This window comes from Cervus elaphus, chromosome X (genome assembly GCF_910594005.1).
Source record: "Cervus elaphus chromosome X, mCerEla1.1, whole genome shotgun sequence".
NCBI lineage: Eukaryota > Metazoa > Chordata > Mammalia > Artiodactyla > Cervidae > Cervus > Cervus elaphus.
Genome location: NC_057848.1, coordinates 77,177,531 through 77,195,299, shown reverse-complemented (window position 1 = coordinate 77,195,299; position 17,769 = coordinate 77,177,531). Strand labels below are relative to the sequence as shown.

Here is a 17,769-nt window from a genome sequence, read left to right as displayed (position 1 = left end):
ATGTCTGAAACCTTTCTCACTGTCCCAGCGGAGGAAGTGCTCTTCGCCACAGCTGGGGTGGGGGTCAGGGTGCAGCCAGCCCCCTGAGATGTGGGATGCCCCACAGCACAGAACAGCTGGTTTATCTAAAATGTCCACATTGCCCTGTCTTAGAAAGAGAGCATCCCACTCTTCCTCCACAAGTTCAGATGAAACAGGGCTTAGAGTTCATTTTTGCTGTGTAGTGCTGGGTGGGAAAGCCCGTAGACATAACATAGTTTGTTCACACTTTGGGAAACTTTGGGAAATACACTGTGTACGTATGTGGTGGATCTCGTGAATTGCTGTCCGATTGGAGATCACAAGTCCCTCTTCCCCAGGCATGGGAGCTGACTGACAGTGGGTGTCGTGTATGTGCAGATCAACTAGGTGCATGGAGGAGCTGTGGACCCCACGTTCATGAGCCGCTGCACCCACCTGCTCTGTAGGAGTCAGGTCAGTGGGCTGTTTGCACAGGTGAGGGCTCAGTTCTGCTGTGACCAGGAGAGCTCTGAGCAATGCTGGGATGGTCATGCTTGGAAAGGACTTTCCCCCACCTCACTGATTTCCATCCACCTTTGGCATGTGGACACTTCTGTGGCTCCTTGCTTCTCTGTCTGTGAGGACCAGGAAAGAAAGGCAGGTTCCCTGTGAGGGGGAGGTGGACACCGTCTGCCCTGGCAGGGCCACCTGAGCATGGAGCAGCAGGAGCAGGGTCGCTCACAGCTGCTGACTGGCAGCTCCCCCTCAGTGCTGCTTGTGCTCATCCCCTCAGGTTTCATTTCTCCTCTTCTCTGATGGGTTTTTGTTCATAGGCTGACTGCTGTTAGTGTGTATGTGGTACATGGCCTCTGAGAAACGCCTGGTGAAGAGCACATAGGGGTCGTCCCACAGTTAATTCCAGAGGCAGTTACGTTTTCATAACTCATTGTGTTCTCATGGGCAATTCGAAATCTGATGATTGGAAGTGTCATCTCTTTCCATGACTAAAATCATTTCCTGGGCTGTCAGCTTTCCTCCCCATGGTCAGCTCTTGTTCCTGTGTTTCGGATTGTGTTCTAGTTGACCTGTGACATTGCTGTAGTTTATTAGTTTAGTAAATTGAGTCATAAGCTCCTGGAATTCCTCTATTTATAGGACTTCCAATAAAAGTGACCTTGTAGTTACACACCCTTACAGTTCTGTATGTCACCTGCAGTAAAGCCTCCAATGACTGGCCTGTACTGTTGTGTTCACAGGCCATAAAGGAGAGGAAGAGGTGCATCATGGCACACTGGCTGAACATGATCCTGAAGAAAAAGAAGCTGGTGCCACCCCATCCGGCCCTGCGCTTTACAGTGGCCTTCCCCCTGGGGGGCAAGCTGTGCTCCCAGCACATAAGGCTCCCCCTGTACTCCTGAATGAAATAAGCATCTTGTTTCCTTCTCTGTCCCCCTGTAACAATCACAGCTTACTGACATTTAGTGGATTCTCCCAAGTCTTTGACACTGTTTAATAAATGCCTATTCCCTGGTGGCTCAGACAGTAAAGTGTCTGTCTGCAATGCAGGAGACCTGGGTTCAATTCCTGGGTTGGGAAGATCTACTGGCGAAGTAAATGGCAACCCACTCCACTATTCTTTTCTGGAAGATCCCATGGACAGAGGAGCCTGGAGGGCTACAGTTCATGGGGTGGCAAAGAGTCAGACATGACTCTCAGACATCATCTCCTGTCAGTTCTCCCTATCAGATGAGCCCAAAACCAGGATCAGTAAGAAGAACTGACCAATATTCATAGGCTTAATAAAGTAACTTCGTTAACATGACCTGAACCCTGTCATGCTAACACAGGAAAGCGTTCCCCATTTGGTATATTTTGTTTCCGTCCCCCCTTGCTGGATCATGTGCAGTACTGTCACCAGTAACAGCATTCTCAGAGGTGTCCCTCAATGCCAGAGGAGGAATGGAAATACGTGGGTCTGTATCACAACTAACAGGGAGAAGAAAGAGTTGTATTAACTGGGTTAAACTGTCATTACCTCTTGACCTTACTGGACCTTTTCTCCCCCAGATTCTCTCTGTGACTGGGTTTGTTGACAGCGACAGGGGCGACCTGAAGCTAATGGTGTACCTGGCAGGTGCCAAGTACATGGGCTACCTGTGCCACAGCAACACCGTCCTCATCTGCAGAGAGTAAACGCGGCCACCTCCACGTCTGCCCTTGGCCTGCTCGGCAGTGCTCTGGGTCCCTCAGTCAGCCGGCATTCTGCCCTCGACCCACACAGGGCATCTCAGGCTCCCTCTGTCAGCCAGGGTTACATCTCAGCCCACACAGTGCAGCTCCGGGTCCCTCATTTGACCAGGGTTCTGTCTCAGCCCTCATGGGCCTGCTCTGGGTCTCTCAGTCTGTCCAAGTTCCATGGTGGATGTCAGAGTCTGCTTAAAGAATGGCAGTGATATTTGTGGTAATGGTAGCAGAAGAATGAAATTAGATGATTAAGAGGGTGCAGTCAAATTAGGTGACAGTAGTGAGGTGAAAGCACACTGGCCAGTGACCTCGCAATCACGTGGACACCTTCTTACAGCCTGATCAGCTCTGTAGAACAGTCCCTGCCACCTCCATTGCGAGCAAGTGTGGGCTGGCTTGTGTTAACAGAAGTACAAATTTGAACTCCGGTAACTCTAATGAATGTGTTTTCTCTCCCCCACCCCACCCCCACCAAAAAAGACTGACTTGTTTAAAGCATGAGAAAGCCAAAGAACAGCAGATCCCGTGCCTGAATGCCCAGTGGCTGGGGGACATCCTGCTGGGGAACTCTGAGGCCCTGTGGCAGATGCAGTATGGCTGCTACACTGCCTTCAGCATGCAGGACGCCCTTTACCCCAACCCCGCACCTGGTGTTGAACCTTCTGGGTAAGCAGGCTGGCTCCCTGTGGCCATGGGCTGGTGCTCCAGATGCCGCTGTTGGCTTTGGGGTTGCGTCCTTTTTATCTCATCTCTTGTTTCCTCTCCACACTGTCTCCCTCTATACTGGACCCAGGAGTTTTATTGGCTTGTATTTTAGTTTGCTTTTTTTAATGGACTCTCAGAAGTGGAAGGAACACTCAAAAGCCTTTTGATCTTGTCTTTCAAGCCAGCTCTCGTTTAACTTGCTCTGTAAGACGTGGCATCCCCCGCGCCCCCCACTTTCTGCTGCACAGATCCCGAGGAAGGCCCACTGCCCTGACTACACCAGATGGTGCTTAACCCCATTTACCCACCTGAGCGTCACTCCAGGAAGTGGTTACTCAAATGCTGCTTTAACATGCACTCCCTTGAAGGAGCCTGTCCAGTTCTGGTCCTAACAGCCTCAGTCACAAGAAAGCCCTTTCTGGTTTTCAGCCACAGCCTGCCTGCTTCCCTGGGACAGACCTGGGTGTAACATCTGCTCTGAAGCCGTGGTGCAGACGCCAGGCCCTTCCTCGGTTAACACGTGTCCTCAAGGGCCCAGCCGGGCTGCCACCCCCATGTGCTGTGCTCATCACAGACAGTTCCTCGGATGCCAGAGTGCAGGGCTCCCAGAACTGTCCAGGGTTCAGCACACACGAGCAGGTGGTGCCTACATTGGGCCACAGGCTGCTGGTTTGCACAGCTTTGTCTCATACACAACACTCAGCCCCTGCCAGGCTTCCCTGTAAACTTAGGAAAAGTCCTCATGGTTCTCTTACTGGAGGCCATCACCTGAGCAACTGCATGTTCAAGATGACCTGCACCTGGAGAGGTGTCTCATTTCTGTTATTACTGATACACTTTCATTTTAATTGATTTTTTCTTGGAAGTTGGTTGATTTACAATGTTGTGCTAGTTTCAGGTGTGCAAAAAAAGTGAATAAGTCATACTTGTACATACATCTACTTTTGTTAAAGATTTTTTTTCCCATGTAGCTATTAAAAAGTATTGAGTAGAGTTCCCTGAGCTATATAGCAGGTCGTTATTGTTAACCTGTTTTATATATAATAGTGTGTATGTGTCCTGAAAGGGCTTTTACATTGATAAGGGCTCCTTTATGTACATAGTGTTTCTGAAAAGTAAACTGTTTCTCTCTTCAGATGCTTGGAGAGTTCCGTTGAAAGTGTCAGCAGAGTTGCTGATGGTATGTCACCTTAGTCATCTTACTGTGGCTGTTACTGTGTTACAAAGAAGTAGGGATATGTTTGTATCTGTAACTAATTCTTTTAGTAACTGTCCGTCATGACCAATGAGGGCTGAATCTTCTCACCTGTCATAAGCTGTTCAGTGCACCCTGTGTCTTTATCCTCTTCGTTGATGATATTGGGAGTTACTCATTCACATGACACACATTAACTCCATGACTTCTTCAGAGAGCTACATGACTGCTTACAGAGGTGCAGAGCAGAATACAGGGAGACCGTGTGTTTCCGTGGGGTTCAGGAGGTGGGAACTGGGGCGCCAGAGTGTCAGCCCTGACCTCAGCACTTCACTGTGGCGGTGGACTTCCAGGCCACTGGCTGGGGTCTCTGATGGGATGCCTTCAGGGTGGGTTGTTCTGCACTGGAGTGCCAGGGGTTGGTTGGTAGGAAATGAGTAAGGACTGCCTTTCCCTTGATGGGGAGGGTCATCTCCACCATCATCCCAGATGGAGAGGTGGTTGCTTCCAACAGTATAACATAAATGAGTGTGCTTGTGGAAGAAAGTCTGGGTTAGAGGCAAGGAAGGGGTGAGGGGGCAGCAGCCACAGTGTGAGGCTGGCTGTGGGGGACTGCAGGGGCACCGGCTCCCCAACGGGTTCCACATCTCTGCAGGTCAGGGCCTCCAGCTGGTTTTAGGAGCATGGGCGCTGTGCCCGGGGCACAGAGTGGCCATCAGAGGCCTGCCTTCCCCTCCAGTGTCCTGTGACCCAACAGTCCTGCACCCTCATAGGGGAACCTCCATCTTTCTGGAGGGGTGAAATTGCAATCATTATGTTTTCCAAATTCCATTGGGACACAAAATGTTTGAAGTAAAATGTGTTTTGAAAAGTTCACGGTTGAGGATTAAATCTATCTCAAGAGCTGAGGTAGGGGTGAAAACATCTTAAAGAACTGTTGGGTCTGGTGAATAGAGAGGGTGGCCAGCACCAGGGCCTCCCGGGACAGCTCGCAGGTGCCCGTGGTCTCTGCCAGTTGTGCCTTGGGGAGTGTTTCTTGTGTGTGGTGAGATGGGTAGAAAGCGCTCAGAAGCTGCTGTGTTACTGGGGTGGTTGACTAAGGTAAATCATACTTTAATTACAGGGTATAAGACTACCTCCCAAACCGAAGCAGAATGAAGTAACTAATATCCAGCCTTCTTCCAAAAGTGCCAGGTAGGAAGAATCACCTTGTTTTTTTTTTTAATGGTTGATGATCTTTTACAGTCTGTTCTAGGAACTGGTGGCAGTTGGGGAAATTCCTAAGATTTTCACTTGGAAGGGCTTTCCAGGTAACACTAGTGGTAAGGAACCCACCTGCTAATTCAGGTGACATGAGACATGGGTTCAGTCCCTGGGTCAGGAAGATCCCCTGGAAGAAGGCATGGCTGCTCACTCCAGTATTCTCGCCTGGAGAATCCCCATGGACAGAGGAGTCGGGTGGGCTACAGTCCATGGGGTCACAAAGAGTTGGGCATGACTGAGCGACTAAACCACCAGGACTTGGAAGGATGTGCTGCTTGCATTGCAGCTATATCATGACATCTCTCGTTTCATCACTGGAGATAAACGGGGATTAGCCAGTGTATTTACCTTTCTTATTAAAAAAAGTCCAATCTTCTGTTTTATCTTTTTTCTATCTTGCCAGAACCCCCATTGTGTGAAACGAGCTGCTGTGGTGGGATGGGGGCAGGGGGACTGGAACCCGGCTCCAGTCATCCTCAGTGTGTGCCCGGGAGCCCACGTCCGACCCCTGACCCAGGTCAGGATGGGGGATGGAGCCCCCTCTGTGGGGCTGGGGCGAGGGTGTTGTCAGACTTGTTCTGGTCTCACCTGGTGGAGGTAAGCCGGTGGTTTAACTGGAACCAAGAGACCCTCTGAACTGCATTTAGTGAGGGTCTTTGTCTCTTCCCTACTCCTCAGTCCCCTCCTTCCAGTCCCCACAGCCACCCAATCTGGGGATTGTTGGATTCTTTAGTAAAAGCATAATTATGTGATTATATACGTCATTAAAACACTACAGATTTTTTTAACTTAATACACTGTCTCAAATATAAGCTAAAAATAGGGTTTGAAAAAAATTTAAGCAAAGAAGTTTAATATGAAGTGTGTACTTCAGTCAACCAGCTTTGTTCTGTGTCAGAGCTTCTGGGGTGAGAGGGGTCCTGTGGGATATGGTGGGGGACTGGGGACCACAGCGGGCCCTGGAAGCCCTCCCTTCCACCCTCACAGACCCCCAGGGACAGTGCAGGCTGGGGGGTCGGGGGTGGTGCCTGATCAGCCCTTCCCCTGGGGGTGCCAGGTTAGAGTCCTTTGGGGTGACTTTGTGTAAATGGTGGGAAAGAAAGAGCAGGTGAATCACTGCACTTTCCCTTTAAGAACAGAAAACCACACACAGGTAAAGCTCTCAGAGCTTCTTAACACTGTTAAAATTAAACTCTCTTGTTTGGTAAAGAACATATTAGGGAAGTAATAACTGTTCTCTTTTATGTGTGTTTCATAGAATCAAAGATATTCTGCCTCCCACCAAGAAGTTACTACCGGAACTGACCCCTTTTGTGCTTTTCATTGGATTTGAGTCTATTCAAGTTCAAGAGTACTTAATGGTGACATTTCCTTCTATTTCGCATAAGGATTTTTAGGAATGTTCCTTTCTGTTTATATTTGCTTTAGGTGAGCAGTTTTATTAAGTTAACATGTAATCAGGAATACCATGTTGTAGCGGTGTTCATCATGTGTATTCATAAACTCTGTCATCATTACCTCATTGCCTTCCCGCCTTATTCTTGCTGCTACTTCCTCCTTTGACACTTGCTTTCTTAGGACGACTCAGGTGAGGAGACCAAGAGCAGTCTTGTAATCACACATTAGCAAAGCTGTGCAAATACCATTTTCGTAAGGACATTAGCTTACGAGAGTAGCTGTGCCCCCTCAGGTTTCCTAAATGAACCCATCATCTTCTCAAGATTTGTTCTCTCTGGTGGGGTGGGCCTAGGGGTCACAGGTGTTTTTGTATTTATTTACATAAATGCACTTCTGGAAGTAACACTAGGAGGGACTGTGGGCTTGTGTCTGGGGATGGGATGGTTAAAGTAGAGTTGACCTGTGTCACAGGGATTCAAATATTTCCCTTTATTTTTTAAGGAAAAGAAACAATTATAAATACTACTATAAAATTCTTTTTTTAACTTTTAAAACTGGGTATAAAGAGATCATCTTTTACATGTCTATGTCTTAGGTTGATTTTTATGTCATCATTTCTTAGAGACTGTGTCTCAACGTGCCTTATCAATACTCACTTCGACGTAGACAGCCTGGGAGGTTCACTCCTTATGTAGCGAGCTGCCTTGTTCTCAGAGCTTTCTACTTGTTCAAAGGGGTGTCCTCCTGGTGTCCAGTGGAGGTCCTGCTTTAATTTTGACTTGTGTGGCACGGATTAGGGAAATGTACATTGTCACTTCCAGTTTCCACTTTGCTCGCACAGTGGCGTAGGTCTGGCTTCACCGCTTTCACCATTTTGGGCGGCCGAGAGCCCCATTCATGATCTAGACAAGTCCCAGGCTGCGGGTGGGCAGGCGGGCGGCTCTGCAGACCAGATGGTCTCACCTCTGCTCTGTATTCCCGGCCCTCAGAAGCTCCACATCCTGGGTGGGGAGGTCGCCGAGTCTGCACAGAAGTGCACCCACCTCATCGCCAGCAAGGTGAAGCGGATCATCAAGTTCCTGATGGCCATTTCCGTGGTGAAGCACATCGTCACCCCAGAGTGGCTGTAGGAGTGCTTCAAGTGCCAGAAGTTCATCGGTAAGTGGCCGAGCCGCACCTTGTGAACTGGATGCCCAGTTAGGAGGGTTTTTGCCTTCAAATTTGTCCCCATTTTCATCCCAGCAAAGATCAAGTTCATTTTTTAACTCTGTGAATTTAAATGAATGAATAACAAATTATTTCATGTCCCAGTGAGGCATTTGATATCTGTGCATTTTACTGTGAAATAGGAAGGTTGTGGTAATTGGGGAAGTACTGGGGAAGAGCTCTGTAGCCTTGCCTTGTTCTCCTGATGATACGTCCTGTATGTCATGCTGGCTGTCCAATGGGGTTCCAGGTGTGGGACAGTGAATGCAACAGGGCCAGGGAGCCCAGGAGTGTCCTGGGAACATGGGGCAAGAGGCCTGGGGGGACAGTGTGGGTCACCAACCCCCAGGACAGGCACGGGCATCTGTGGTGGGACCTTCATTCCGTTGCTCTCTGCCCCCCTCCCACACGCCTCCTGCTGGGGGCTGCATAGGTGGTCCTTGGGTGGTGTCCACGGTGGTCCCTTCTCCGCTCTGCCTGCTCTCACCTGGTGCTGCTCTCGAGTCATCTGTGGGAAGCACTCTGAAGTCTGTAGTTGCTGTTGCTCCTCAACCAACTCTCATTTATCCCCTATTTCCTCACATGTCTCCTTTCTTTCTCGACCATGGGGCTGTCACTGTTTCCATGTTGCCCCGCTGTGACCAGTGACTGCTGGTCTCCTCTCCATTCTTCCCATCAGTCGTGACCACCTGGTAGCTTTTGGCAAAACAAGAGTGTCCTAGACTTGTCTTAGGCTTTTCTTCCCTGGTACTGGCACCATCATGTACCAGGGACCCCCCACCCCACCCCCAGTTCCAATCTCAGGGCAGACCTGGGGAGCTGATGGCACTCAGGCCCATGGGGTCTGCCTATGCCAAGCTGACTCACACAGTGCTTCTCGTGTCTGTCTGTCCGGTTCCAGTCCCACACCACAGGGCTCACGCTCATCTCTCCCTTCCTGTGTCCGTACTCCACCAGTGCGATGCCTGCTCCCAATGTCCTAAATACATTAGCTTCCTGGATGAGTCCCATATAGTCAGCCCACATCAGCCATCCCTGCGCCCCCACCCCTGCAGCACACCACCCCCGCCTGGGCTCTGACAGCTTAAAGACTAGACGCTTTCTATCATGGGGGAGGGGTATTTTGACATTTTGTATTTATATCTATATAGTTTGGGACACTAATTATGTAGGTTATTTCTTTCTGGAATACACATGCCCTTTGCACTGCTGTGGAAAGTTTGACTCTTGCCACAACTCTGACCAAGTTAATATAACTCGTCTTCTTCTCTTAGAAACCCAGGGTTGTTGTAGCTACTGTGTTCATTTCAGTGTCATCTCTCACCTTAAACATGGACTGCTTCCTGTCCTCCCTCATGGCCCTTCAGCAGGCACAGCAACCTTCATCATGCTATAGAAACTAGCATTTCAAATACATCACTTCATTCAACTATATCACTTCATGCATGAAAGTACTTCTTTGTTCATTTTTTAACTTCATTTTTTAGACATTATTGTCTTCTTTCACCTAGTGTGGTGCTTTCTTTTTCTGCTGGTGGCTGATGGACTTTATTAAATCTCAGTGTCTCCTGAGTGACCTGATGGAGGCAGCAACTATGTTGTCTAAGCTGAGAATGGTTTTCTCATTTTTAACATGTTGTTTTAAAAAGAGAAGGGCAAGTGACAGACCCACCGTGTGGCCCGTCAGCCCTACAGCGTGTCATCTGACTCAGCCTGTCCCTGGACTGTTAGTTTGGTTACAATGATGAAATGAAAAGATTTTCTGAATGAGATGTATTCATAAGAAGATTAAAATATTTTGTGATCTTTACTTTTTGACAAATTAGGTATTATTTAAATATTCTTAGATCATCAAAATCTGGTAAAACCATTCTTTATAAATTGATGTACATATTCATGTATAAAAGGAACTTGTTTTTGGTACATCTGTAAAATGTGGCTAATCGACTCTCAGTTGGAGTCCAGTCACTGAAGTCACTGGTCCCTGTGAGCACAAGCTGGCCGTGAACCTGGTTCCTGGCCTGTCCCTCCACATGGGCACTCTTCACCTGGGTTTGGGTTGGGGTGCTGTGGCCCCCCAACAGTGTGAATTTACAGCTGAGGGGGAGGTGGGGGACTGCCCAGGGATGAGAGGAGGGTTCACGGCTTTCAGGACATTAGTTCCTGAGAGCTGAGAAACACTGATCTATGAGGAAGAGTGTCTTTGGCCTGGCTGTTTTCGGGAGGAAAGTAAATGAAATATAATCGGGGAGACTTACTCACTCACAGGTTTCACAGGTGGATGCCAGCACCTGGCTCACTGGGGCACCTGGAGCCAGTCACACACAGTGCACCCCAGTGCCAGGCACTTTCTGAGGCTGTGCCGTCTTCCTTTTCAGACAGCAGAACTACCTTTTCCAAGATGCGGAGGCTGAAGTGCTTTTCTCCTTTAGTTTGGAGGAGTCCTTGAGGAGGGCACATGTTTCTCTGCTCTTCAAGGTACACCTGGACTGGAGCTCAGATCAGCTGCTCAAGCTGGGCGACTGTGATGGGCCAGGCAGCTTGCACCCAGAGAGCTGGGCTCTCCCCACTCCCCCTGCACAGTCAGGCCTCCTCTAGGGTCTGTTCAGGTTGAAGAGAATCGATATGGAAAGAGATGCATTACAAATAACCTGGGTTCAGAGAGCATGTTATGAATAATTTATAAGATATTTATTTTTTTTTGCTTTAACAACTTACATTAATACTATTCTCATAAAATGTATATTCAGCTGGAAAATGGAGAACATTCTTGAGAAAATATTAACTGAATATGTGTCTAATAATTCTAGAGTACAGTGTTTAAATGTTTCTAAGATAGAACAGTTTGGAAAATGTTTGTATCGAACAGTGGCTTAGTAGATTAATAGAGATAATCAGGTTTTTTTCTTTTTAACTCTTAAGGAGCCAACTTAGGAATCAAAAGAGATTGGCAGCACTGAGTTAAGAGTACATTACCTAAAATAGTCTGTTTTTGCTAAATGTTTGAGGAGTTTGAACAAAATGGTACTTCTGGTACATTTAAGAGTAAGGAAATTAGAGAAGTTTAATCATCAAAATCATTTTGTACTCCATTTGAGCTTTAGGAATTGTGAAAAATGTTCTTATTCTTACTCTTATCACAAAATACTTCGTGTCTTACAGGAATTAAAGTTCTAGTCACTTTTTAATAATTATAGGTCACACCTAGCATATGAGAGTGTTATTTCTGAAATTTCATGTCTGTGTTTGCCAGGCCCACTTCGGGTTGGGGACCAGGGGAATCTAGTACCATGTAGCTCCATGAAATTAGGCATTTTGTCAAATTTCTTGGGTAGGATGAGAAATTACACACACTGAAATTTCAGTTTGAAACCAGTACACATATTTTCATTTTTAGGCGAAATACTTTTACATCACTGCTGGGATCTGCCCATGTCTGTCAACCATGAAAGCGATGATGGAATGTGCAGGAGGCAAAGTGTTGTCTAAACAGCCATCTTTCCAGAAATTCATGGAATATAAGCAGGATAATGTGCACAGAAGTGACACATTGTTGAATGCATCAATGTCATATATGAGGCTCAGTAACCAAGAAGCTGCTTTTCTTTTCCTTAGAGTATGTCAGAAATGATTTTAATATCCTGTGAAAATAACCTTCACTTGTCTCAAAAGTATTCTGCCAGAGGATTAGTTATGTTCATTGCTCTGCTGCGTGTTGGTGTGCATGGGTACGGGCAGGTGCGTCTGTTTGACAGGTTTTGTCTTTGTTCCTTGCAGATGTTCACAATGCAGAGTTTGTTCTCACTGGAGTGCTCACTCAGTCACTGGATTATGAGTCATATCCTTTGGGAAGGCGGTGGGTGGGCCCCTCTCATCATTAGTGTCAGAGCTGCATGCGCTCCGTGACCCCACAGGTTAGGGCACTACTGCCAGGGTTAGTGATAGAACCGCTGAGAGGCCCATTGAATTTCGTAGACTGTTCTTCTAGAGTAGACGCTCTTACATCTTTCCAGGCTCTTTCCCGCCCTCCGTGTTGAGATCCGAATGCCTGTTCTGCACTGCCTTTCCTTGTGGAAGGAAGACTTGGTATAAAGCTTACCTGAGCCATCTGTGGGTGACCTCTCGGGGCTCTCCTCACGTCTGCAACCTGAGAGCAGCCGCGTCGTCCTGCCACAGGCAGTTGCCTGGGCTGCAGGGCCTGGCGCATGCCCTGTAGGAGAAGGGAGTGGCTGGTTTTCTGTGGCGTGGCTTCGGGCACCTGGGGCTCTTTTTCTTAATGTGGGGCCCTTGCTGGGTGTCGGCACTGGTCCGCAGTGCTGTGCGAAGCTCTTTTCCTCAACACACCTACATATAAATTTAACTGACGCACCTGCGCTGGTGCCAGGAGCCGCGCGGACCTGCCCTCGGCCCTGTTCCCTTAGACTCCCTTGTTTTAGAGCTGCTGTCTTTGAGACAAGCGTTTTTAAGCAGGAAGACAAATATATTAAATATGTTGCATCTTATTAGGGTGTGTAATTTTATTCTGAGGAAACAAATTATATTTTATATTATATGACTTTTGAGAGCCCACATTAAGCTTTATGATTCATTTGCCAGGTTTGTAAATGTTTTCACAACACTGTTACTGGAACTTTAGCTGCAAATAAAATGATGCAAATAAAGACCTTGCTATCTCTAAATTATGGATGTTAAATATATGAAAAGTTTTGTAAATTTATTTTTATTTCTTATACTCTTTTCTTTTATATTGAAATCTTGCCCACGTTCTAAATAAATGTACTTTTGAACTTTAGTTAGAATTGAGTGATCCTTTATTGTGACACACTTTTTTGGTATGGTTTATAGGGTTTGCATTATTCTTGAACACATTTTAAGTAATTTCAAGGCAAAATATTTTCTAGAAGAATTTTCTCCTGTGGAAGTAATTTCTGGAAAGTAGCTACTTTCTATCAAGGTGACACATAAACTCCTGAGCAGAGCTATGTTCAGAACATTAGCAGTTATTACAGCACAGGCACCAACTGGCCACAGTCATTAATACCACAGAAACCCACATCTCTCCTGCTTCTGTTCCAGATACGGTTCTAATAGACTTCCTGTCAGGTTGTAGGTACAAAAATGTAAGTGGAGACCATTGTCTTACCAGTAGCTCCTGACATATGAGTATGTTTAATATACTACAGGTATCAGTGTACTCAAGACCAGTGCTGTCACAGAGGTTCAGCCCTGCCCTGACATTACCGCCCATGAGTGTGCCCCTCAGACGCTGAATTTGCCTCCACAGCAGTTGCTGAGGTGTCTTCCTAGAAGGAACTGTAACTGGCTCCAGTCTGTTCTCCAGTGGTACAATCTGTACAGTTTAATTCCCAAACAAACTTTAGGTGGAACATGTGCATTAAACACGTCAGGACTTCCCCATCACAGGAGTTGTTAGCATTGCCATAAGGGTCGGGTGTCACTTAGTTACGTGGGATGTCCTCCTGTCTTTGACGTGGAGCCACATGGAGTTAGTCCTGCAAATCACCACTCAGTGTCACAGTTGTGAAGTGAGGCTCCACACCTGCGACCTCACCTGTGCCCTAGGCCCTGACCTGTGTCGACTTTCCCGTGACATGTCTCTTACCATGTAGCCCTTGTTAAGTCTCTCAGCATGCGTGGATGACAAGATGATGGTCTCCTGCACACATTAATCTATCAAGCTCTTTAAAACACACCCAGTTGGCACTTACTTGCATCTTTAACAGACTATCTCTCAATGTATGGCCTTTTTAGTTCCTACTTTTGTACCTAATCAAACACACTTACCTATAAAACTGACTGTCTTCTCACAAACCACAGGTGGAATGAATGTTGACGTCAGAGAATTTAGAATCTGTAAGGTCCTGGAAGTACAGAGGAGTTTCATGAGTTGGCACAAAATGTTGATTGCACAGTATTCTGAGTATGGGCCTGCTTCTTATACCCTTGAAGAAAATCGAACATGATAATGGCATAAAAGCCTCTGGGTAGAGTCAATGCATCTGTTCAGTCTTCAGTGAAGAGGGGGATTTGTTTAAACAACATGCAAGTCTGCCTGATTTGATTAACCTTTCAGTGAGTATTTTTCCAAAAGCTGCCAAGAAATACTTAAAAACGCCAGGAGCTGTCTACAACCAACTGGCCTGCATAGTTGCTGAGTACTGACTTGAAGGCTCAAAGGAAATTACATATGAAGATTTAATAAAAAGATAAAGTAAATCAACTTCTTAGGTTGATTAGGTTATAAAATTATTTCTCATAAGAAAGGAAGTCTCAGTCCTGTTGTTTGGTCTGACTCAAGATTTAGTAGAAGTATAATGCAGACCACATATGTAATTTTATGTTTCTAGTAGCCACAATAAGAAAGCTCTTAGATTTTAGTTTCTACAGTTTAATGTCTCTGAAGTGTTATTTCATTTATAAGTAATATTTTTAAAAATTTAAAAATACTTTAGATTTCACACCAATTACAGTTCAAAAAGTACATTTGCATACACAAGTTATTTTAAGTGTAGGTTGTTTTTTAAGTTAATGTTAACTATGATTGACAGTTGAGCCCTTCTTCCACACCAGGCATATTTCCACTGCATGGTGAGCTGCTGTGGCTGGTCTCCACTCTCTCACTTTGCAAACGGGTGGGAGAAACATGGATGCCACTAAAGACGGCACACTTGGTATCAGAACAAGCCCAGGATCATATCATACCTCTGTGTAGACAAGTACGAGACTTGGAATCCAGATGGCAGAACAGAAGAACATGGAACTCACCTCCTCCCACAAATATATCTACACATGGACCAGTTCTCACAATACCTCCTGGTGGGAAAGCTCAGGCACCAAGGAGCACAAGAAAGATGATGTAGCACAGTAGGATGAAAGGGGGAATATAAAGGGGAGAAGGACGGGCCTGGTGCCACTGTGAAGAAGCTCTGATTGAGGACAGGTTCCGGCTCCCTGGAAAGGCCCTCTCCCAAGAGGAGACCACCCAGGACAGAGAGGGGGTCTTCAGAGACTCAGAGGACCACGTAGCAGGCAGAGCAGAGAGCCCAGGACAGAGGCTGTGTGCTACCTGTACATGGTCTCCAGCCTGAGATGCATGCCTGCTGGTCTGTGCAGGACATGCCCCGGGGAGAGGACTGCGGTTGGCTGTGTGAAGAGCCTGAAAGGCTGGAGTGGGGCATGGCCACAACTTGGGTGGCATGGAAGATGACTTGGCCATCGTAGAAGCAAAGCACCAATGTTAACGGGTATGTGAAGGGCAGAGCGGGACCCCCATCAGCCTCTTCCTCATTCACCCAGCACAGCACCAGCTCCACGAGACTTGGAGCACTCTGGCACCAGCAGGGCCCTCACCCACTGAGGCAAAGCTGAAATCATCCTCCCCATGGCTGTGCCATGAACCGATCTCTACCACTGCCTCTAGCTCTGTCCACTTGGTGCCTGCAGGACACACGAGCAGACAGCGGGGGCTCCCTGGCTGGGACAGGTTGGGCCCGGGCAGCTGTGGGCTTTGTGGGTGTACACGGGGGCCGGGCCAGGCCTGAGCTGCTCCCCGCTTCCATGGCAGGTCCAGGTGCACAACTACTGATTTCAGAGGATCTGCATTGGTGACTTTGTGAGCACAGCACCTGACGGCCACCAAGGCTGCCTGCCTGCACCCCCACAAAGGATGGGGTCCCAAGCAGACCTACACCAAGACAGAGGGTCGTAAAAATGTCAGAAGTGAAAGAGATGTCTAAAGGAAGTAAGAGGAAAACAAAGGATTCATTACAAGAGAACCTGCACAAGGCTGCCAGCGGATTCCTCTCCAAAATCATTGCAAGTTAGAAGGGAGTGGCAAGATAAATTTGAAGTCCTGATAGGGAAAACCCTACAGCCTATGATACTCTACCAAGTAGGACTATCATTTAGAAGAAAAAGAGAGGAAATTTCTCAGATATGATGCCAGAAGATGAGCCCCCCAGGTCGGAATGGTGTCCAATATGCCACTGGGGAAGAATAAAGGGCAATTACTAATAACTCCAGAAAAATGAAGACTGGGCCAAAGCAGAAATGACACTCCATTGACGATGTGTCTGGTGGTGAAAGTAAAGTCTTATGCTGTATAGAACAATACTGCATAGGATTCTTAGATGTTAGATTTTAGATCCATGAATCAAGGAAAATTGGAAGTGGTCAAGCAGGAGATGGAAACATTGAACATTAACATCTTAGGAATCAGTGAACTAAAATAGACTGAAATGGGTGAAGTTTAATTCAGATGACCATTATATCTATTACTGCGGGCAAGAATCCCTTAGAAAAAGTGGAGTAGCCCTCATAGTCAACAAAAGAATCTGAAATGCAGTACGTGGATGAAATCTCAAAAACGAAAGAATGATCTCTGTTTGTTTCCAAGTCAAACCATTCAGTACCACAGTAATCCAAGTCTGTGCCCCAATCACTAACACTGAAGAAGCTGAAGCTTCTATGAAGACCTACAAGACCTTCTAGAACTAACACCCAAAAGAGATGTCATTTTCATCTTAGGGGACTGGAATGCAAAAGTAGGAAGTCAAAAGATACCTGGAGTAACAGGCAAGTTTGGCCTTGGAGTACACAATGAAGCAGGGCAAAGGCTAGCAGAGTTTTGCCAAGAGAGCACACCTATCATAGCAAACATGCTCTTCCAACAACACGAGACGATTTACATGGACATCACCAGATGGTCAATATCAAAATCATATTGATTATATATATTCTTTGCAGCCAAAGATGGAGAAGCTCGATACAGTCAGCAAAAACAACGGTGGCTCATTTCTTGAACTCCTCATTGCCAAATTCAGACTTCACTTGAATATAGTAGTGAAAAATGACTAGACCATTCATGTATGACCTTAATCAAATCCCTTACGATTATACAGTGGAAGTGACAAATAGATTCAAGGGACTAGATCTGATAGACAGAGTGCCTGAAGATCTGTGGACAGAGGTTCGTGACACTGTACAGGAGGTGTTTATCAAAGTGATCCCCAAGGAAAAGGAACATAAAAAGGTAAAATGGTTGTCTGAAGAGGCCTTACAAATAGCAGAGAAAAGAGAAACAAAAGGCAAAGGAGAAAAGGAAAGATATACCCATCTGAATGCAGAGTTCGAAAGAATAGCAAGGAGAGATAAGAAAGCCTTCCTCAGTGATCAATGCTAAGAAATAGAGGAGAACAGTAGAATAGGACAGACTAGAGAGCTCTTCAAGAAAATTAGATATACCAAGGGAACATTTCATGCAAAGATGGCACAGTAAAAAACAGAAACGTTGTGGACCTTAAAGAAGCAGAAGATATTAAGAAGAGGTGGCAAGAATACACTGAAGAACTATGCAAAGAAGATCTTCATGACCCAGATAACCACGATGCTGTGATCACTCACCTAGAGCCAGACATCCTGGAATGGGAAGTCAAGTGGGCCTTAGGAAGCATCACTACAAACAAAGCTAGTAGAGGTGATGGAATTCCAGCTGAGCTATTTCCAGTCTTAAAAGATGATGTTGTGAAAGTGCATCACTCAATATGCCAACAAATTTGGAAAACTCAGCAGTGGCCATAGGACTGGAAAAGGTCAGTTTTCATTCCAACCCCAAATAAAGGCAATGACAAAAAATGCTCAAACTACTGCACAATTACACTCATATCACACACTAGTAAAGTAATGCTCAAAAATCTCCAGGCCAGCCTTCAACACTACGTGAACCATGAAATTCCAGA

At 46.4% G+C, this 17,769-nt stretch overlaps 1 protein-coding gene across 1 annotated transcript; it reads left to right on the top strand.

The window, feature by feature from the left end:
- LOC122690360 (PAX-interacting protein 1-like) lies at positions 1-11,892 on the top strand. The gene is given in 15 exon segments (XM_043897394.1): positions 1-57; positions 409-495; positions 1,257-1,398; positions 2,072-2,189; positions 2,725-2,869; positions 2,871-2,910; positions 4,086-4,129; positions 5,268-5,338; positions 6,666-6,768; positions 7,795-7,963; positions 8,053-8,057; positions 10,394-10,489; positions 11,409-11,543; positions 11,627-11,701; positions 11,767-11,892. Coding segments are annotated over 15 exon segments (1,413 nt in total).
- The last annotated feature ends 5,877 nt before the right edge of the window (positions 11,893-17,769 follow it).